The sequence below is a fragment of the Sciurus vulgaris genome, assembly GCF_902686455.1.
Source record: "Sciurus vulgaris genome assembly, chromosome: 1".
Lineage (NCBI taxonomy): Eukaryota > Metazoa > Chordata > Mammalia > Rodentia > Sciuridae > Sciurus > Sciurus vulgaris.
Window position 1 is genome coordinate 30847944 of NC_136461.1, and position 15659 is coordinate 30863602.

General features: G+C 38.4%; 1 protein-coding gene across 20 annotated transcripts in view; it reads right to left on the reverse strand.

Moving 5' to 3' along the window:
• The window catches only part of SCMH1 (Scm polycomb group protein homolog 1), a 348969-nt gene that overhangs the window by 168076 nt on the left and 165234 nt on the right, over positions 1-15659 (reverse strand). For 15 of the 20 annotated variants that reach the window (XM_079113218.1, XM_079113217.1, XM_079113199.1 and 12 more), the window contains one exon: positions 14213-14342. The exons of 1 other annotated variant lie outside the window; for it this stretch is intronic. In XM_079113218.1, coding sequence (XP_078969344.1) covers positions 14213-14225 — 13 coding nt within the window. In that variant the 5' untranslated portion in view covers positions 14226-14342. Of the gene's footprint in view, positions 1-10441; positions 10568-14212; positions 14343-15659 lie in introns of all 20 variants that reach the window. 4 more of the 20 variants (XM_079113206.1, XM_079113205.1, XM_079113202.1 and 1 more) reach the window with 1 other exon arrangement.

The following is a 15659-nucleotide window of genomic DNA, read 5'->3' on the forward strand; positions in this document are numbered from 1 at the left end:
GCCTGTCCATCGCCTGCCTTACACCTATCTATCACCCAACACATGAGGTTCACCTCCTGATCGTTGGACAACAGTCAGCAAACCAATCGCCGACCACCAGTGGAGCACCAGCTACCTGCTGTCGCCTGGAAGTTCACTGTTACAGTACCTGCAGGTTTGATTACACAGTGGCTGCCGCCATTTTGAGACAACAGCCAGGTCCCATAGGACACCTGGCTGGACTGACTGAGCCCCATCTCCAGGATAACTCAGCCTGACTGATCACTCCCTGCCTCTGGGGCCCTCACATCGACTGACTGCTCCCTGCCACCAGGACCCCCAGACCAACTGACTGAGCCCTATCACCGGGACCCGAGACTGACGGATTGCACCCGGCCTCCAGGATCCGGCAACCACACCAAACACACCTGACCTCCAGGACCCCTGCCTGACCAACCACATCCCATCTCCAGGACCTCCAGCTGACCACGTCCACCCCTGAGCTGCAGCTCCCCATTTGCCAATACATTTCGAAGCCAGAGCGGCCATCTTGTATAATCCTGGAAGCCTTAGCTCCGAGCTTTGGGTGGGGCAAATCCCATCCTGCGACGCCTGCTGGAGGCTTAAAGCTCATTGTCAGGTACCTCTCATGCATCATCAGGCTATTGAACTCTGGGAGGTTTCATTACTATATGACTGTTATACTGTAGATTTTCTTTTTTCTCCTCTTTAAAAAATTTAAGTTTTTATTTCTTGACTTTTCTTGTTCTCTTTTCCTTTTATTTACCTGTTCCCTCAGAGTCTCTTTCTCCCTTTTTTGCATGCTAACATCCGGTTTCTTTTGATTACACTCTCACCCTTTCTATTATCTAGAACTTCTGTATATTCTTTTCTTATCCCATTAACAGCCACATTCTACATCCCTCTGCATCCTCTTTGTCCTCCATTTGAAACTGCAGACCTTACTGCAAATCTGTTTGTTTTACCAAAGATAATATTTGAACTCATTCTGTTTATTATGACAATTTTGTTATTGTCCTCATAGGGGCTATTTGGTCTAGGATTGCATAGTGTCTGACTTGGGCACTGCTAATATTGATCTCCCCTTAAAGAAAGGGTTTTGGAAACCTGTAGGGCCACTATAAGCCTATAGAGGGAAATGTGCAATACCCCAGATCTGCACTGCTAGAGGGGAAGATACGTGAACAACATGAGAAAACAAGAGAAGAAAATGATCCAAATAAATCTAGATTCTATAGGAATAGAATCCAATGACAGTATGTTAGAAGAAATGTCAGAAAAGGACTTTTCAGTTATACATGATTAAGATGATTCGCGAAGCAAAGGATGAGATAAGAGAGCAAATGCAGGCAATGAATGATAATACCAATAAGCTGAAAGAGCACCTGCAGGAAGCAAAAGATCATTTCAACAGAGATAGAGATTCTCAAAAAAAAAAAAAAAAAAAAAAAAAAAAAAACCAAATGGAAATCCTTGCAATGAAGGAAACAATAAACCAAATAAAAAACTCAATGGAAAGCATCACCAAAAGACTAGACCACTTGGAAGACAGAACCTCAGACAAAGAAGACAAAATATTTCATCTTGAAAATAAAGTTGCCCAAACAGAGAAAAGATGGTAAGAAATCATGAACAGAATCTCCAAGAACTATGGGACATCATGAAAAGACCAAATTTAAGAATTACTGGGATTGAGGAAGGCACAGAGATACAAACCAAAGGAATGAACAACCTATTCAATGAAATAATATCAGAAAATTTCCAAAACCTGAGGAATGAAATGGAAAATCAAATACAAGAGGCTTACAGAACACCAAATGCACAGAATCACAACAGATCCACACCAAGGCACATTATAATGAAAATGCCTAACATTCAAAATAAAGATAGGATTTTGAAGACCACGAGAGAAAAGCATCAGATCACATATGGGAGAGACCAATACGGATAGCAGCCGACTTCTCAACCCAGACTCTAAAAGCTAGAAGGGCCTGGAACAACATATTTCAAGCTCTGAAAGAACATGGTTGCCAACCAAGAATCCTATACCCAGCAAAACTAACCTACAGATTTGAAGATGAAATAAAATCCTTCCATGATAAACAAAAATTAAAAGAACTTACAAATAGAAAGCCTGTGCTACAGAATGTTCTCAACAAAATATTCCATGAGGAGGAAATGAAAAACAACAATGGAGGTCAGCAAAGGGAGGAACTACCTTAGAGAAAAACCACTCAAAGGAGAAACCAAACCAACTTAAAAACCAAAAATAAGCCAAATGACTGGGAATACAAATCATATCTCAATAATAACCCTGAACGTTAATGGCCTAAACTCATCAATCAAAAGACACAGACTGGCAGAATGGATTAAAAAGAAAGACCCAACAATATGCTGCCTGCAAGAGACTCATCTCATAGAAAAAGACATCCACAGACTAAAGGTGAAAGGATGGGAAAAATCCTAACACGCACATGGACTCAGTAAAAAAGTGGGGGTTTCCATCCTTATATCAGATAAAGTGGACGTCAAGCCAAATTTAGTCAGAAGGGATAAAGAAGGACATTTCATACTGCTTAAGGGAACCATAAATCAGGAAGACATAACGATAGTAAATATTTATGCCCCAAACAATGGTGCATCCCTGTACATCAAACAAATCCTTCTCCATTTCAGGAATCACATAGATCACAACACAATAATTCTGGGTGACTTTAATGCACTGCTATCACTACTAGATAGATCTTCCAAACAAAAACCAACCACAGAAACCATAGAAGTCAGTAACACAATCAATAACCTAGACTTAATAGACATATATGGAGTATTCCATCCATCAACGAGTAGATTCACTTTCTTCTCAGCAGCACATGGAACCTTCTCGAAAATAGACCATATGTTATGCCACAAAGCAGCCCTTAGGAAATGCAAAAAAATAGAGATACTGCCTTGTGTTCTGTCAGATCATAATGGACTGAGAATAGAAATCAATGACAAAATAAAAAACAGAAATTACTCCAAAATCTGCAGACTAAATAATATATTATTGAATGAAACATGGATAACAAAAAACATCAGGGAGGAGATTAAAAAATTCTTAGAGGTCAATGAGAACAACGATCCAAGATATCAAAATCTCTCGGACACTATGAATGTAGTACTAAGAGGAAAATTCACTGCATGAAGCGCATTCTAGAAAAGAATGAAAAGTCAACAACTAAATGACCTAACATTATAGCTCAAAGCCCTAGAAAAAGAAGAACAGAATAACAGCATAAGTAGTAAAAGACAGAAAATAATTAAAATCAGAGCAGAAATCAATGAAATTGAAACAAAAGAAACTATTCAAAAAATTGACAAAACAAAAAGTTGGTTCTTTGAGAAAGTAAACAAAATAGATAAACCCTTAGCCACACTAACAAAGAGAAGAAGACTCAAATTACTAAAATACATGATGCAAAAGGAAATATCACAACAGACACCACTGAGATACAGAACATAATGAGAAGCTACTTTGAAAATCTGTATTCCAATAAAATAGAAACTACCGAAGACATTGACAAATTTCTAGAGACATGTGCTCCTCCCAAACTAACCAGGAGGACATACACAATTTAAACAGGTCAATATCAAGCAATGAAATAGAAGAAGCCATTAAAAACCTACCATCCAAGAAAAGCCCAAGACCAGACGGAGTCTCAGCCGAGTTCTACAAGACCTTCAAAGAAGAACTCATTCCAATACTTCTCAAAGTATTCCAAGAAATAGAAAAGGAGGGTACCCTACCAAGCTCATTCTATGAAGCTAATATCACCCTCATACCCTAACCAGGAAAAGACACATCAAGGAGAGAAAATTTTAGGCCAATATCCTTGATGAATATAGATGCTAAGATCCTTAATAAAATATTGGCAAACTGTATCCAAAAACATATTAAGAAAATTGTGCACCACGATCAAGTGGGGTTCATCCCTGAAATGCAAGGATGGTTCAACATTCGTAAATCAATAAATGTAATCCATCACGTCAATAGACTTAAGGATAAGAATCATATGGTTATTTCAATTGACGAAGAAAAAGCGTTCGACAAAATACAACACCCCTTCATGGTCAAAACACTAGAAAAAATAGGGATAGTAGGAACATACTTGAACATTGTAAAGGCTATTTATGCTAAGCCCATGGCCAACATCATTCTTAATGGAGAAAAACTGAAAACATTCCCTTTAAAAACGGGAACAAGACAGGGATGTCCTCTTTCACCACTTCTATTCAACATTGTCCTCGAAACTCTAGACAGAGCAATTAGGCAGACCAAAGAAATTAAAGGGATATGAATAGGAAAAGAGGAACTTAAGCTGTCACTATTGGTGGATGACATGATTCTATGTTTAGAAGATTCAAAAACCTCCTCCAGAAAACTTCTAGACCTCATCAATGAATTCAGCAAAATAGCAGGCTATAAAATCAACATGCATAAGTCTACAGCATTTTTATATGCAAGCAATGAAACAGCTGAAAGGGAAATGAGGAAAACAACCCCATTTGCAATAGCCTCAAAATAAAAATAAAATACTTGGGAATCAATCTAACCAAAGAGGTAAAAGATCTCTACAATGAAAACTACAAAACATTGAAAAAAGAAATTGAGGAAGACCTTAGAAGATGGAAAGATCTCCCATGTTCTTGGATAGGCAGAATTAATATTGTCAAAATGGCCATACTACCAAAAGTGCTATACAGATTCAATGCAATTCCAGTTAAAATCCCAATGATGTACCTTACAGAAATAGAGCAAGCAACCATGAAATTCATCTGGAAGAATAAGAAACCCAGAATAGCTAAAGCAATCCTTAGCAGGAAGAATGAAACAGGGGGTATTGCAATACTAGAACTTCAACTATACTACAAAGCAACAGTAACAAAAACGGCATGGTATTGGCACCAAAACAGACAGGTAGATCAATGGTACAGAATAGAGGACACGGACACAAACCCAAATAAATACAATTTTCTCATACTAGACAAAGGGACCAAAAATATGCAATGGAGAAAAGATAGCCTCTTCAACAAATGGTGCTGGGAAAACTGGAAATCCATATTCAACAGAATGAAACTAAACCCCTATCTCTCACCCTGCACAAAAATCAACTCACAATGGATCAAGGACCTTGAAATCAGACCAGAGACCCTGCATCTTATAGAAGAAAAAGTAGGTCCAAATCTTCACCTTTTTGGCTTAGGATCAGACTTCCTTAACAGGACTCCCATAGCACAAGAAATAAAAGCAAGAATCAACCACTGGGATAGATTCAAACTAAATAGCTTTCTCTCAGCAAAGGAAACTATCAGCAATGTGAAGAGAGCCTACAGAGTGGGAGAAAATCTTTGCCCCTCATACTTCAGATAGAGCACTAATTTCCAGAATATATAAAGAACTCAAAAAACTACACGAAGAATACAAATAACCCAATCAACAAATGGGCTAAGGATATGAGCAGACACTTCACAGAAGAAGATCTACAAACAATCAACAAACATATGAAAAAATGTTCACCATCTTTAGTAATAAGAGAAATGCAAATCAAAACTACACTAAGATTCCAGCTCACCCCAATTAGAATGGTGATTATCAAGAACACAAGCAACAATAGGCATTGGAGAGGATGTGGGGAAAAAGGTACACTCATACATTGCTGGTGGGGATGCAAATTAGTGCAGCCACTCTGGAAAGCAGTGTGGAGATTCCTCAGAAAACTTGGAATGGACCCACCCTTTGACCCAGCTATCCCACTTCTTGGCCTATACCCAAAGGACTTAAAATCAGCATACTACAGAGATACAGCCACAACAATGTTCATAGCTGCTGAATTCACAATAGCCAGACTGTGGAACCAACCTAGATGCCCCTCAATTGATGAATGGATAAAGAAAGTGATATATATATATATATATATATATATATATATATATATATATATACACACACACACACACACACACATATACACAATGGAATATTTACTCAGCTATAAAGAATAATAAAATTATGGCATTTGCAGGCAAATGGATGAAATTGGAGAATATCATGCTAAGTGAGATAAGCCAATCTCAAAAACCCAAAAGACGAACGATCTCACTGATAAGTGGATGATGACACATAATGGGGGATGGGAGGGAGGCAAGAATGGAGGAAGGAGGGACTGTATAGATGGAAAAGAGGTGGGAGGGGTGGAGGGGGAGGAAAAAAATAATGGAATGAATCAAACATCATTACTCTATGTAAATGCATGAATATGCAAATGGTATGCTGTTACTTCATGTACAAACAGAAACAACATGTATCCCATTTGTTTACAATAAAAATAAATTAAGGGGTTGGGGAGGTAGCTCAGTCGGTAGAATGCTTGCCTTGTAAGCACAAGGCCCTGGGTTCAATCCCCAGCACCCAAAATAAATAAATAAATAAATTAATTAATTAAAAAATATTAAAAAATAAATAAAGGAGAAACAGGGTCTGGGTGGGGGGAAGTTTATACAAATGGAAATATATCATATATCTGATTTAAAAAAAAAACAAAACCCTTGGGAATTAATCTAAGCAAAAGTGACAGACTTCTACAATGAAAACTAAAGGGAGAACACTAAAGGGAGAAATTGAAGACCTCAAAACATGGGAAGATTTCCTTTGTTCTTGGATATGCATGATTAATATTGTCAACATGGCCATACTTCCAAAAGCACTATACAGATTTAGTGTAATTCCAATTAAAAGTTCAATGATGTTGTTCACAGAAATAGAAAAGGCAATCATGAAATTCATTTGGAAAAAAAAAGAGGTCCAGAATAGCCAAAGCAATCCATAGAGAGAAAAGCAAGGTAGGAGGCATCACAATACCAGACCTCAAATTATACTACAGAGCTATAGTAACAAAAACAGCCTGGTATTAGCACCAAAATATTCAAGAAAACCAATGGAACAGAATAGAAGATACAGAAACAAACCCACAAAAATACAATTACCCCATACTAGACAAAGGTGCCATAAACATACATTGGAGAAAACATAACCTCCTCAATAAATGATGCTGTGAAAACTGTAAATCCATATGTAGTAGGATGAAAATTAACACCTATCTGTCACCCTGCACAAAACTCTACTCAAAGTGGTCAAAGACCTACGTATTAGACCAGATACCCTACAACTGCTAGAAGAAAATGTAGGCCCAACACTCCAACATGTTGGCTTAGGAATCAACTTCCTTAACAAGACTCCTAAGGCATATGAAATAAGAGCAAAAATCAATCAATGGGACAGTAGCAAACTAAAAAGCTTCTTCACAGCAAAGAAAACAATCTACAGCATGAAGAGAGAGACTACAAAATGGGAGAAAATCTTGTTGCCCTCACCTCAGTGCATTAATTTTGAGTATATACAAAGAACTCAAAAGCTTAATACCAAAAACCAAATAACCCAATCAATAAATGGGCAAAGAAACTGAACACTTCACAGAAGAAATACAAATGGTCAACAAATATATGAAAAAAATGTTCAACAACTCTAGCAATTAGAGAAATGCAAATTAAAACTACACTGAGATTTCATCTCATTCCAACAAGAATGGCAATTAGCAAGAATACAAGTAACAATAAATATTTGTGAGGATGTGGGGGAAAGGGTATATTTATACATTGTTGGTGGGACTGCAAATTGGTGCAACCACTCTGGAAAGCAGTATGGAGATTCCTCAAAAAATTAGGAATGGAGGGGGACTTTTAGAAATCAGCCATGGCCCCCTTCTTCCTGCCGGGAGAAGTCTGTATTATTACCTTTAAATAAAACCTGCTTAACATGCTTGCCTTGGCGTGCTTCTCTAGTGTTCAGTCTTCAACATTAGAAGGAGTAGAACTCGTCACTGGTAAAGGGCGGTATCAGATTTGGAGGTCCCACCGAGATTTACACCAAGGTAAGTAAGCTTCTCTCTCCACGCACCCCACATCTGTTTGAGGTGCATCTTTCTGTCTCCATTTTTGGAGGGCAAAATGGGGACCCGTCGGCTACTTAAATGCAGTTAGTGCAGCCGCCATTCTTAAGACTCTGGTGAGAGTTTTCCTGGCCCAGGCAAGTTTCCAATTACCTGCTCTGTAGGCATGTTGGACTGTGCTGAAGCCGTTTCCTACTTTTCTGTCCAGGCCCGGAGCACAATTGCCACGAGTACACAGTGTCCCTAGTCCTGATCTGCCCAGGATGTGTGGAGGCGGAAGAAGGGTTGGAACAACTGCAGGGTTCTCGGCCTAGGCTACTCTCAGGTGGACCCCAATGGTTCCTTCTCCGGACTCCCCCTCCCGACAGCCCTGAGGGGTATCCAGAGTGATCGGTAGACGAATGGCACCAAGGGAAAGCGCCAATTACCTTTGCCTCCATATGGGCCGCACAGTGCACAACACTCCCGCACATCTACTCCCTCCTGGATGCTCCCCTTCCCTTGCCGGTCAGACATTAGGAATTCAAGCTGCAGGATTAAGGCCTGGGATGATTAGTATGAAAATGCCCAGGTTCCCTTTGTTCGCATAGTTAGCCTTCACTAGTCTGGACACTAGAGTCTCCCCATTACTGTTCCTATGCTTAAATATGCTCACGGTGTTCTCTTTAAGCTGCAAGAAGGACGCATTGAAAAACCCCTCCCGTGTGACCCTCCAAGCAAAGGGCATTATATGCCTAACAACCAACAGATGTCCCCTCACCCTCCGGAGATTCCTTTAGTCTACAGGGCAAGAAGATAGGCAAAAGGCACACTTTTTACTTGTGTGATCGTTTTTCATAATTAGGAGTTTATAGTGGCAGGAGGAAAGCAGTAATGCCCTTAAGTCTGAATCCTCCCAGGGTCTCTAGCACAGGGCAAACTAGGACCCTAGCACTTTGCCGAAGAAGGCCAGAAATAACTTTGGCAAAGCCAGGTAGTGAGAGACGGGTTTTTCTGGACCGTAAGGAAGCTCAAAGTTAGGGAGACGTCCCTAATACTTCTAACTCAGAAAGGAGCTTCTCTCTCAACAGGCTTGCCAGGTTCACCACTAGCCTGCATACTGCTAAATTGCAAATGAAAAAATTAGGAATGGAACCACCATTTGATCCAGTTATCCCACTCCTCTGTACATATCCAAAGGAGTTAAAATCAGTATACTACAGTGACATAGTCACATCAACGTTTATAGCAGCACAACTCACAACAGCTAAGCTATGGAACCAACCTAGAAGCCCATCACCAGATAAATAGATAAAGAAATTGTAGTATAAATACACAATGGAATACTACAGAAGAATGACTTTAAGACACTTGCCGGTAAATAGATTGATCTGGAGACTATCATGCTAAATGAAATAAGCCAATCTCCTGAAACCAAAGGTTGTTTTCTCTGATATTTGGATGCTAACTCACAATAAAGGGCAGGGTGGGGAATAGAAGTTCACTGGATTAGACAAAGGGGAATGAAAGAAAGGGAGGAGATTCAGAAGCAGGGAAGAGAGTGAAATGAATCTGACATAACTTTCCTATGTACATATGTGAATATCACCATCATGTACATCCACAATACGATATATTCCATGCTTGTATAAATGTATCAAAACAGGTTATACTGTTATGAATAAGTAGGAAGAACCAATAAAAATTTAAAAATGAAATCCATTTATGCTTTAAACAAAAATTAATTGACTGTACATAAGTTTCTAAGCCCTGTGCTAGGTAATAAGGTTGCAAAACATAAGCAGGCATTCTCTTTACCTTTTAGAAGAGGGAGAAAAACATATAAATAAGTGTTATAAAGTATTATGGATATTATGTTAAAAGTTGGTATAGAGGCTCAGAAGGAAGAGGGGAGGGGAGGAGTCAGTTCTACCTGGGGAATGGGTAGTAAGAAAAGTTAAAATTTTAAGAAAAAGATGACACTTAAATTGAATTTTGGGGAATGAGGATGGAAATAATGAGAAAATCTTGCCATAGATAAAGAACACTGTAATAAAAGAAATGATGATAAAAAGCACTATAATAGAGCTGCTCAATCTAGTGTCATTGCCATTAGTCAAATGGAGCTATTGAGCCCTTGAAATGTAGCATGATTAAGGAAGTGAATATTTAATTTTATTTAATTTTACTAATTCAAAATTTTAGTAACTGACTGTACAGTTACTGGGGAAAGTTTTAAGTATTTGGAACAGATCTGAATATGTCAATCTATTTTTTGAATTGTAAATTTCTTATAATCTAAATATAGATCAAATATTTCTAATAAAACTTGGTATCTGAATTAAGATATGCTGTAAGTATAAAACACATACCAGATTTCCAAGACTTTTGCAGTATATATTTTTGTATTGGTTACATGTCAAAATAGTATTTTAGATATACAAATAAATTACTAAATTAATTTTGCTTCTTCTCACCTTTTTAATGTGGCCATTAGGAAAACTTAAATTACATACGTGGTTTGCATTAATTTCTCTTGGACAGTACCATGTTGGACAATTGTAGTTCAGTGTAGATAGGGAGTAAGACACATGGGCAAACACCTGATAAGAGAAGTAGGAAGTGGTCCACATTAGTGGCCATAGTTTTACTATAATGGAGAAAGCAGAGTTATAATAAGAACCAACAATGGGCAAAGAGAAGAGGTGAGGAACAGAGGATAGAATATACTAATTCAATAATTTTTTTCATTTGGCTTAGTTGTTCAATCTCTGTAATAACTAATAGATTCCCAACTTATTTTAGGAACAGAGGTAGAATAGGCTTTTGAGAAAATACCATAATTTTAGAGTCAAGCAGAAGGGCAAATGTTATTTAATCCCAAAAAAGACAAATCACCCAAATTATAAGTCCTGAGTAAGGACTTAAGAAAGGGTAAGCTACAATAAACTAGAAAACTGTGCTAATACAGAGATCTTTTTTTCCCTTTAGAGATTTTTATAGGGTCTCAGTGTGTGTAAATCTCAGATTTGACTTCTAATCTAAACCCTAAAATTTATGTTTCTAATAAATTCAACTAATACTATTAAAAATCACTATAAAAGTGAAGTATGAGTAATTACCAGAAAGGGCTATAAATTTTAATGATATTTAAGATGATATAGTATCTAGCAGAATGTATAACAGAGACAAGAAGTTCATTAAATAATCATTTTTTATTTCTTAAAAATAATCTGTAGTGTGACCAAACTATTAGAGAAACATTTTTAGGTATTTAAAGATCAAAACTTTCAACCTCTTGTCCCAAGTTGAAAAATTCAATGCTAATGAAAAAAATAGTGACATCATGGATATAAAGAAAAGAAAAAGGATAATGAATAAGTCTAATAAATAATGAAGATTTTTTTCCTTAAATTCAAACCTTGCTCTGTTACAGGTTAGAATGTCTCCCAAAAGCTCACGTGTTGAAGGCTTGGTCCCCAGCTGGTGGCACTATTGAGAAGTGGTGGAAACTTTAGGAGGTGGGGCTTAGTTGAAGGAAGTAGGTCATTGAGAGTCTGTCCTTGAAAACTATTTTGGAACTCTTGACTCCTTCCTCTCTTTGCTTCCCTGCTACCATGATGTGAGCAGCTTTGCTCTATCACATGCTCTTTACCATGTTTACTCTAGTTATGGAACCAAAGTGACAGGGTTAAGCAACCATGGACTTAAACCTTTGAAACCCTGAGTCAAAAAAAAATTTTTTTTCCTCTTTTTAAGCTGATTTTTCTTGGGTACTTGTCACAGTGACACAAAGTTGACAAACAGAAAAATGGTACTGAGAGTGGAGTCACTGCTGTGACTATACCTGAACATGTGGTTCAGAAGCCCATGGAATTGGGTTGCAGGAAGAATTTGGAAAACTTTGGAGGAGTGGGCCAGAAAAAGCCTAGAATACTATAAGCAGAGCTTGAAGGGAGATTCTGGTAAGAACTCAAAAGAAGAGAATGCTGATAGGAATGCAGAGAGCAAAGACTTGAGCTCAAAAGATTTCAGAAGGAAATGTGGAATCTATTGGGGATTGGTTTTGGTCTAGAGGTCATGCCTGTTACACTGTGGCAAATATTTTGTCTATGCCCTGTAACTTTGTATAAGATTGAGTCTAAAGGTTTCCATTAATAAATCTGAAGGTAGAAATTTCAAGGCAAAACAGCAGTTATGCTGTAGCATGAGTACTGCTGGCTGCTTTTAGGCAGATTTAATGAAAATCAAAAGTAAAAAGCAGAATGAATTTTTTTTCAGGGGGCTGGGGGTTACCAGGGATTGAATCCAAAGGGTGTTCTATCACTGAGCTACCTTCCCAGTCCTTTATTTTTATTTTTTTAAATTTTTATTTTGAGAGAAGGTCTCATAAATTGCTCAGACTGGCCTCAATCTTGTGATCCTCCTGCCTCAGACTCCCAAGTAGCTGTGATTATAGGCATGTGACACTGTGCTGGCTGAGTGAAAATTTTTAAAAATTTGTAGTTTGGCCAGAGAAGTGCATGTAAAGTTCTGGCTAAGGTGGGTGTGGTTGTTCAAGTTATTAGCTCCATTTAAAAGAAGCTAAGCCAGGCACCTTGGCACACCTACTGGCTCAGTTACTTGGGAGGCTAAGGTGGGAAGATTGCTTGAGCCTAGCTTGGGCAACACAGCAAGACCTTGTCTCTCAAGGAAGAGCGGGGAGAAGGAGGAGGGGAGAAGGATTCAAGAGCTTTGTACCAGGAAAATAGGAAAGATGCCTTGAAGGCATTGCAGGAAGCAGCAGGAGTTTACCCATTCCAGACTCAAGAGTGTACAGTGTAAACTCATTTAAAAGACTTATTTGAGAAGAGAGCCCCGCCCCCCCCCCCCCGGCACTTTTTGTTTGTTTGTTTGTTTGTATAGGGCTACCTAGGGAATTGTTTTTTGGATTAATTACCCTCCCCTCATTCAACTATCCAGGCAAGCAGAGGTGGCTAAAGCTGTGGTCCAAACAGACACGACTACTTTATGCAGACCTTGGTGTTATTCATATGATGCTGGGTTTTGTTTTGTTTTGGTTTGGTTTTTGATACTGGGGATTGAACCCAGGAGGGTTAACCACTGAGCCACATCCCCAGCCCTTTGTATATTTTATTTAGAGATCAGGTCTTACTAAGTTGCTTTCTCACTAAGTTGCTGAGGCTAGTTTTGAACTTTTGATCCTCTTACCTCAGCCTCCTGTTGCTGGGATTGGAGGCAAGGCAATGCACCACCACTCCTAGCATGATGCTAGTTTTTAGGTAAGCAGGATGCAAGAGTCGGGTTGTGAAGGCTTCAAATAAGATTTCAAAGGAAGGTGTGGGAAGCCAGACTGAGCATGGCAGGGTAAGAAATCTTACAAGTAGCCCCTGAGAGGGAAACATATAAAGTCATAAGAGAAACTGAAATAGCATTGGAGACCCCAGGAAATTAGAGATGTCAGGAATGTGGAGCATCTACCAAGGAAAGCTTCAGACAGAGAGCAGAGCCAACCCAAGAGAGTTCATGTGGGCTGCAGCCAGCAAGGCTTATAGGGGCAGGGCTGCTTAAGCCTTCTGGATCTCACATTACATCTTGGTGTGCCCTGCATGCTGGACATGGAGCTATAGGATTTTACGTTTGTCCTATCAGTATGTAACTTCTTTTTCTTATTTTACACAGGTTCACAACTAAGAGTTTGCTCTGAGTCTCAGAGAGGATTACGACTTTTCAGCAGTGCTGGAACTGTTGAGACTTTAGTGACTTAGAGAGAGACTGAATACATTTTGTATTATGAAGTGGACATTTGCTTTTGGGACCCAGGGTAGAATGTTCTAGAGTGATTCTCAAAAGCATATATGTTAAAGGCTTGGTCCTTAGCTGGTTGCACTATCGGAGGTGTAAAACCTTCAGGAGGTAGGGCCTAGATAGAGGAAGCAGGTCACTAGGGTCATGCCCTCTAAGAATATATTGGGACTCCAGCCCCTTCCTCTGTTTCTCTTTGCTTCCCAACTACTGAAAGCAACTTTGCTATACCACATGTTCCCTGCCATGAAGTTCAAAAGTCTTACCATTTGCCCAAAGTGACAGGACCTAGTGACCATGGACTGAAACTTTTGAAACCATGAAGTGAAATAAGTTTTTCCTCCTTTTAAGTTTATTTTCTCGGGTATTTTTTCACAGTGATGGAAACCTAATTCAGTTTCTTAGTCCCTCTTACCTCTATGATAGCATAAACAAATACTTACCACTAGGCTGCATAGTCAATGAACTAAAGACTGCTTAAGGAGTTACAGGGTTTGGGATTTATCCCTGGATCCACCAATATCTTGCTCTGACTTCTGACAAGCCAATTTCTCCGTATGTTATTTTCTCCATCTGCAAAGTAGGTGAGGGGAGAAGAAGGAGGATGGTTATTAAACCTGTACTGAGACCTTTAACAATGTAGGTGAGGGTAAAAGAAAAGTAGTACATTTGATACATATTTTTTGCTATTAAAATATCTCAAGGTTAGAAGTTACTTTATAGCAAGTATCATAGATGCAACTTAAGCCTCTATATTCACAAAAATAAACACAGATATTTCCTATATTTGGTTCCATGCAAATACTAAGTAAAAACATGATTTCTAACTAAGTTATGCCAGAAAATAAAAAAATACTATAAACCTCATTCATAGGTTGAAGCCCTAATTCCCAATTTGACTGTATTTGGAGACAGGCCTTCTAAGGAGATAATTAAGATTCAGGGAATTCATAAGGGTGGGACCTAAATCTGACAGGAAAAAAACAAACAAACAAACAAAAACAACACCACAAGAAAAAGGCTATGTCAGGACACAGAGAAGGTTCCATTTGTATACCAAGGAGACTGGGCTCAACAGAAACCAATCCTGCTGACACCTTATCTTGGATTTCCAGTCTCCAAAACTTCTAGATAAATTTGTGCTACTTAGGCCACTTAGTCTTTAGTATTTTGTTATGGCAGCCAAAGCACAGGGCCATGGGACACATGAGACTGCAGTAATTCTTTAAGAGTGCTTCAGAGTTCTCTAAAGAACTTTCACTATTTCCTATACTAGTTTGAGGCAGTAAAGCAAAAACAACAACAAATATATAAATAAAACAAAGACACTGAATCTGAAGTTAAAATTTTATCCTGATTTGAACAATTATATTTTCCTTTACAGACTGTTTTCCCTTTAAGACTCTGTGCAAATAAGTGCACTGAAATTCAGTTTGCTTCTCAGCAAAAATGGGAATAACCCCAATGCTACCTGCTTTAGAGGGTGGAAATACCAAATGAGAAAATGGCTTTATTTTATTTGAGCATTATAGTTACAAATAATAGCTGGGTTCATTTGGACAAAATCATACATGCATGGAATTTGATTTCAGTTCCTGTTCCTCTACATTTTCTTTCCCCTTCTCTTTCCTGCTAATCTCCTTCCTTTACCCTACTGATTCTCCTTTCACTCATTTATTTGTTTTTGATTGGTTCATTATACTTACACATGAAGGTGAAATTCCTTGTGGGATATTTACATATGCACAGAACATAATTTTGTTATATTCATTCTGCATTTCCTCCCCTTTCTTGTCCTTTCTCTCTCCCTTTCAATCACCTTCTTCTACTCTACTGGTCTTCCCTACATCTTTATGATATCTGATCCTCCCCTCCTTCTTTCCCTTATTT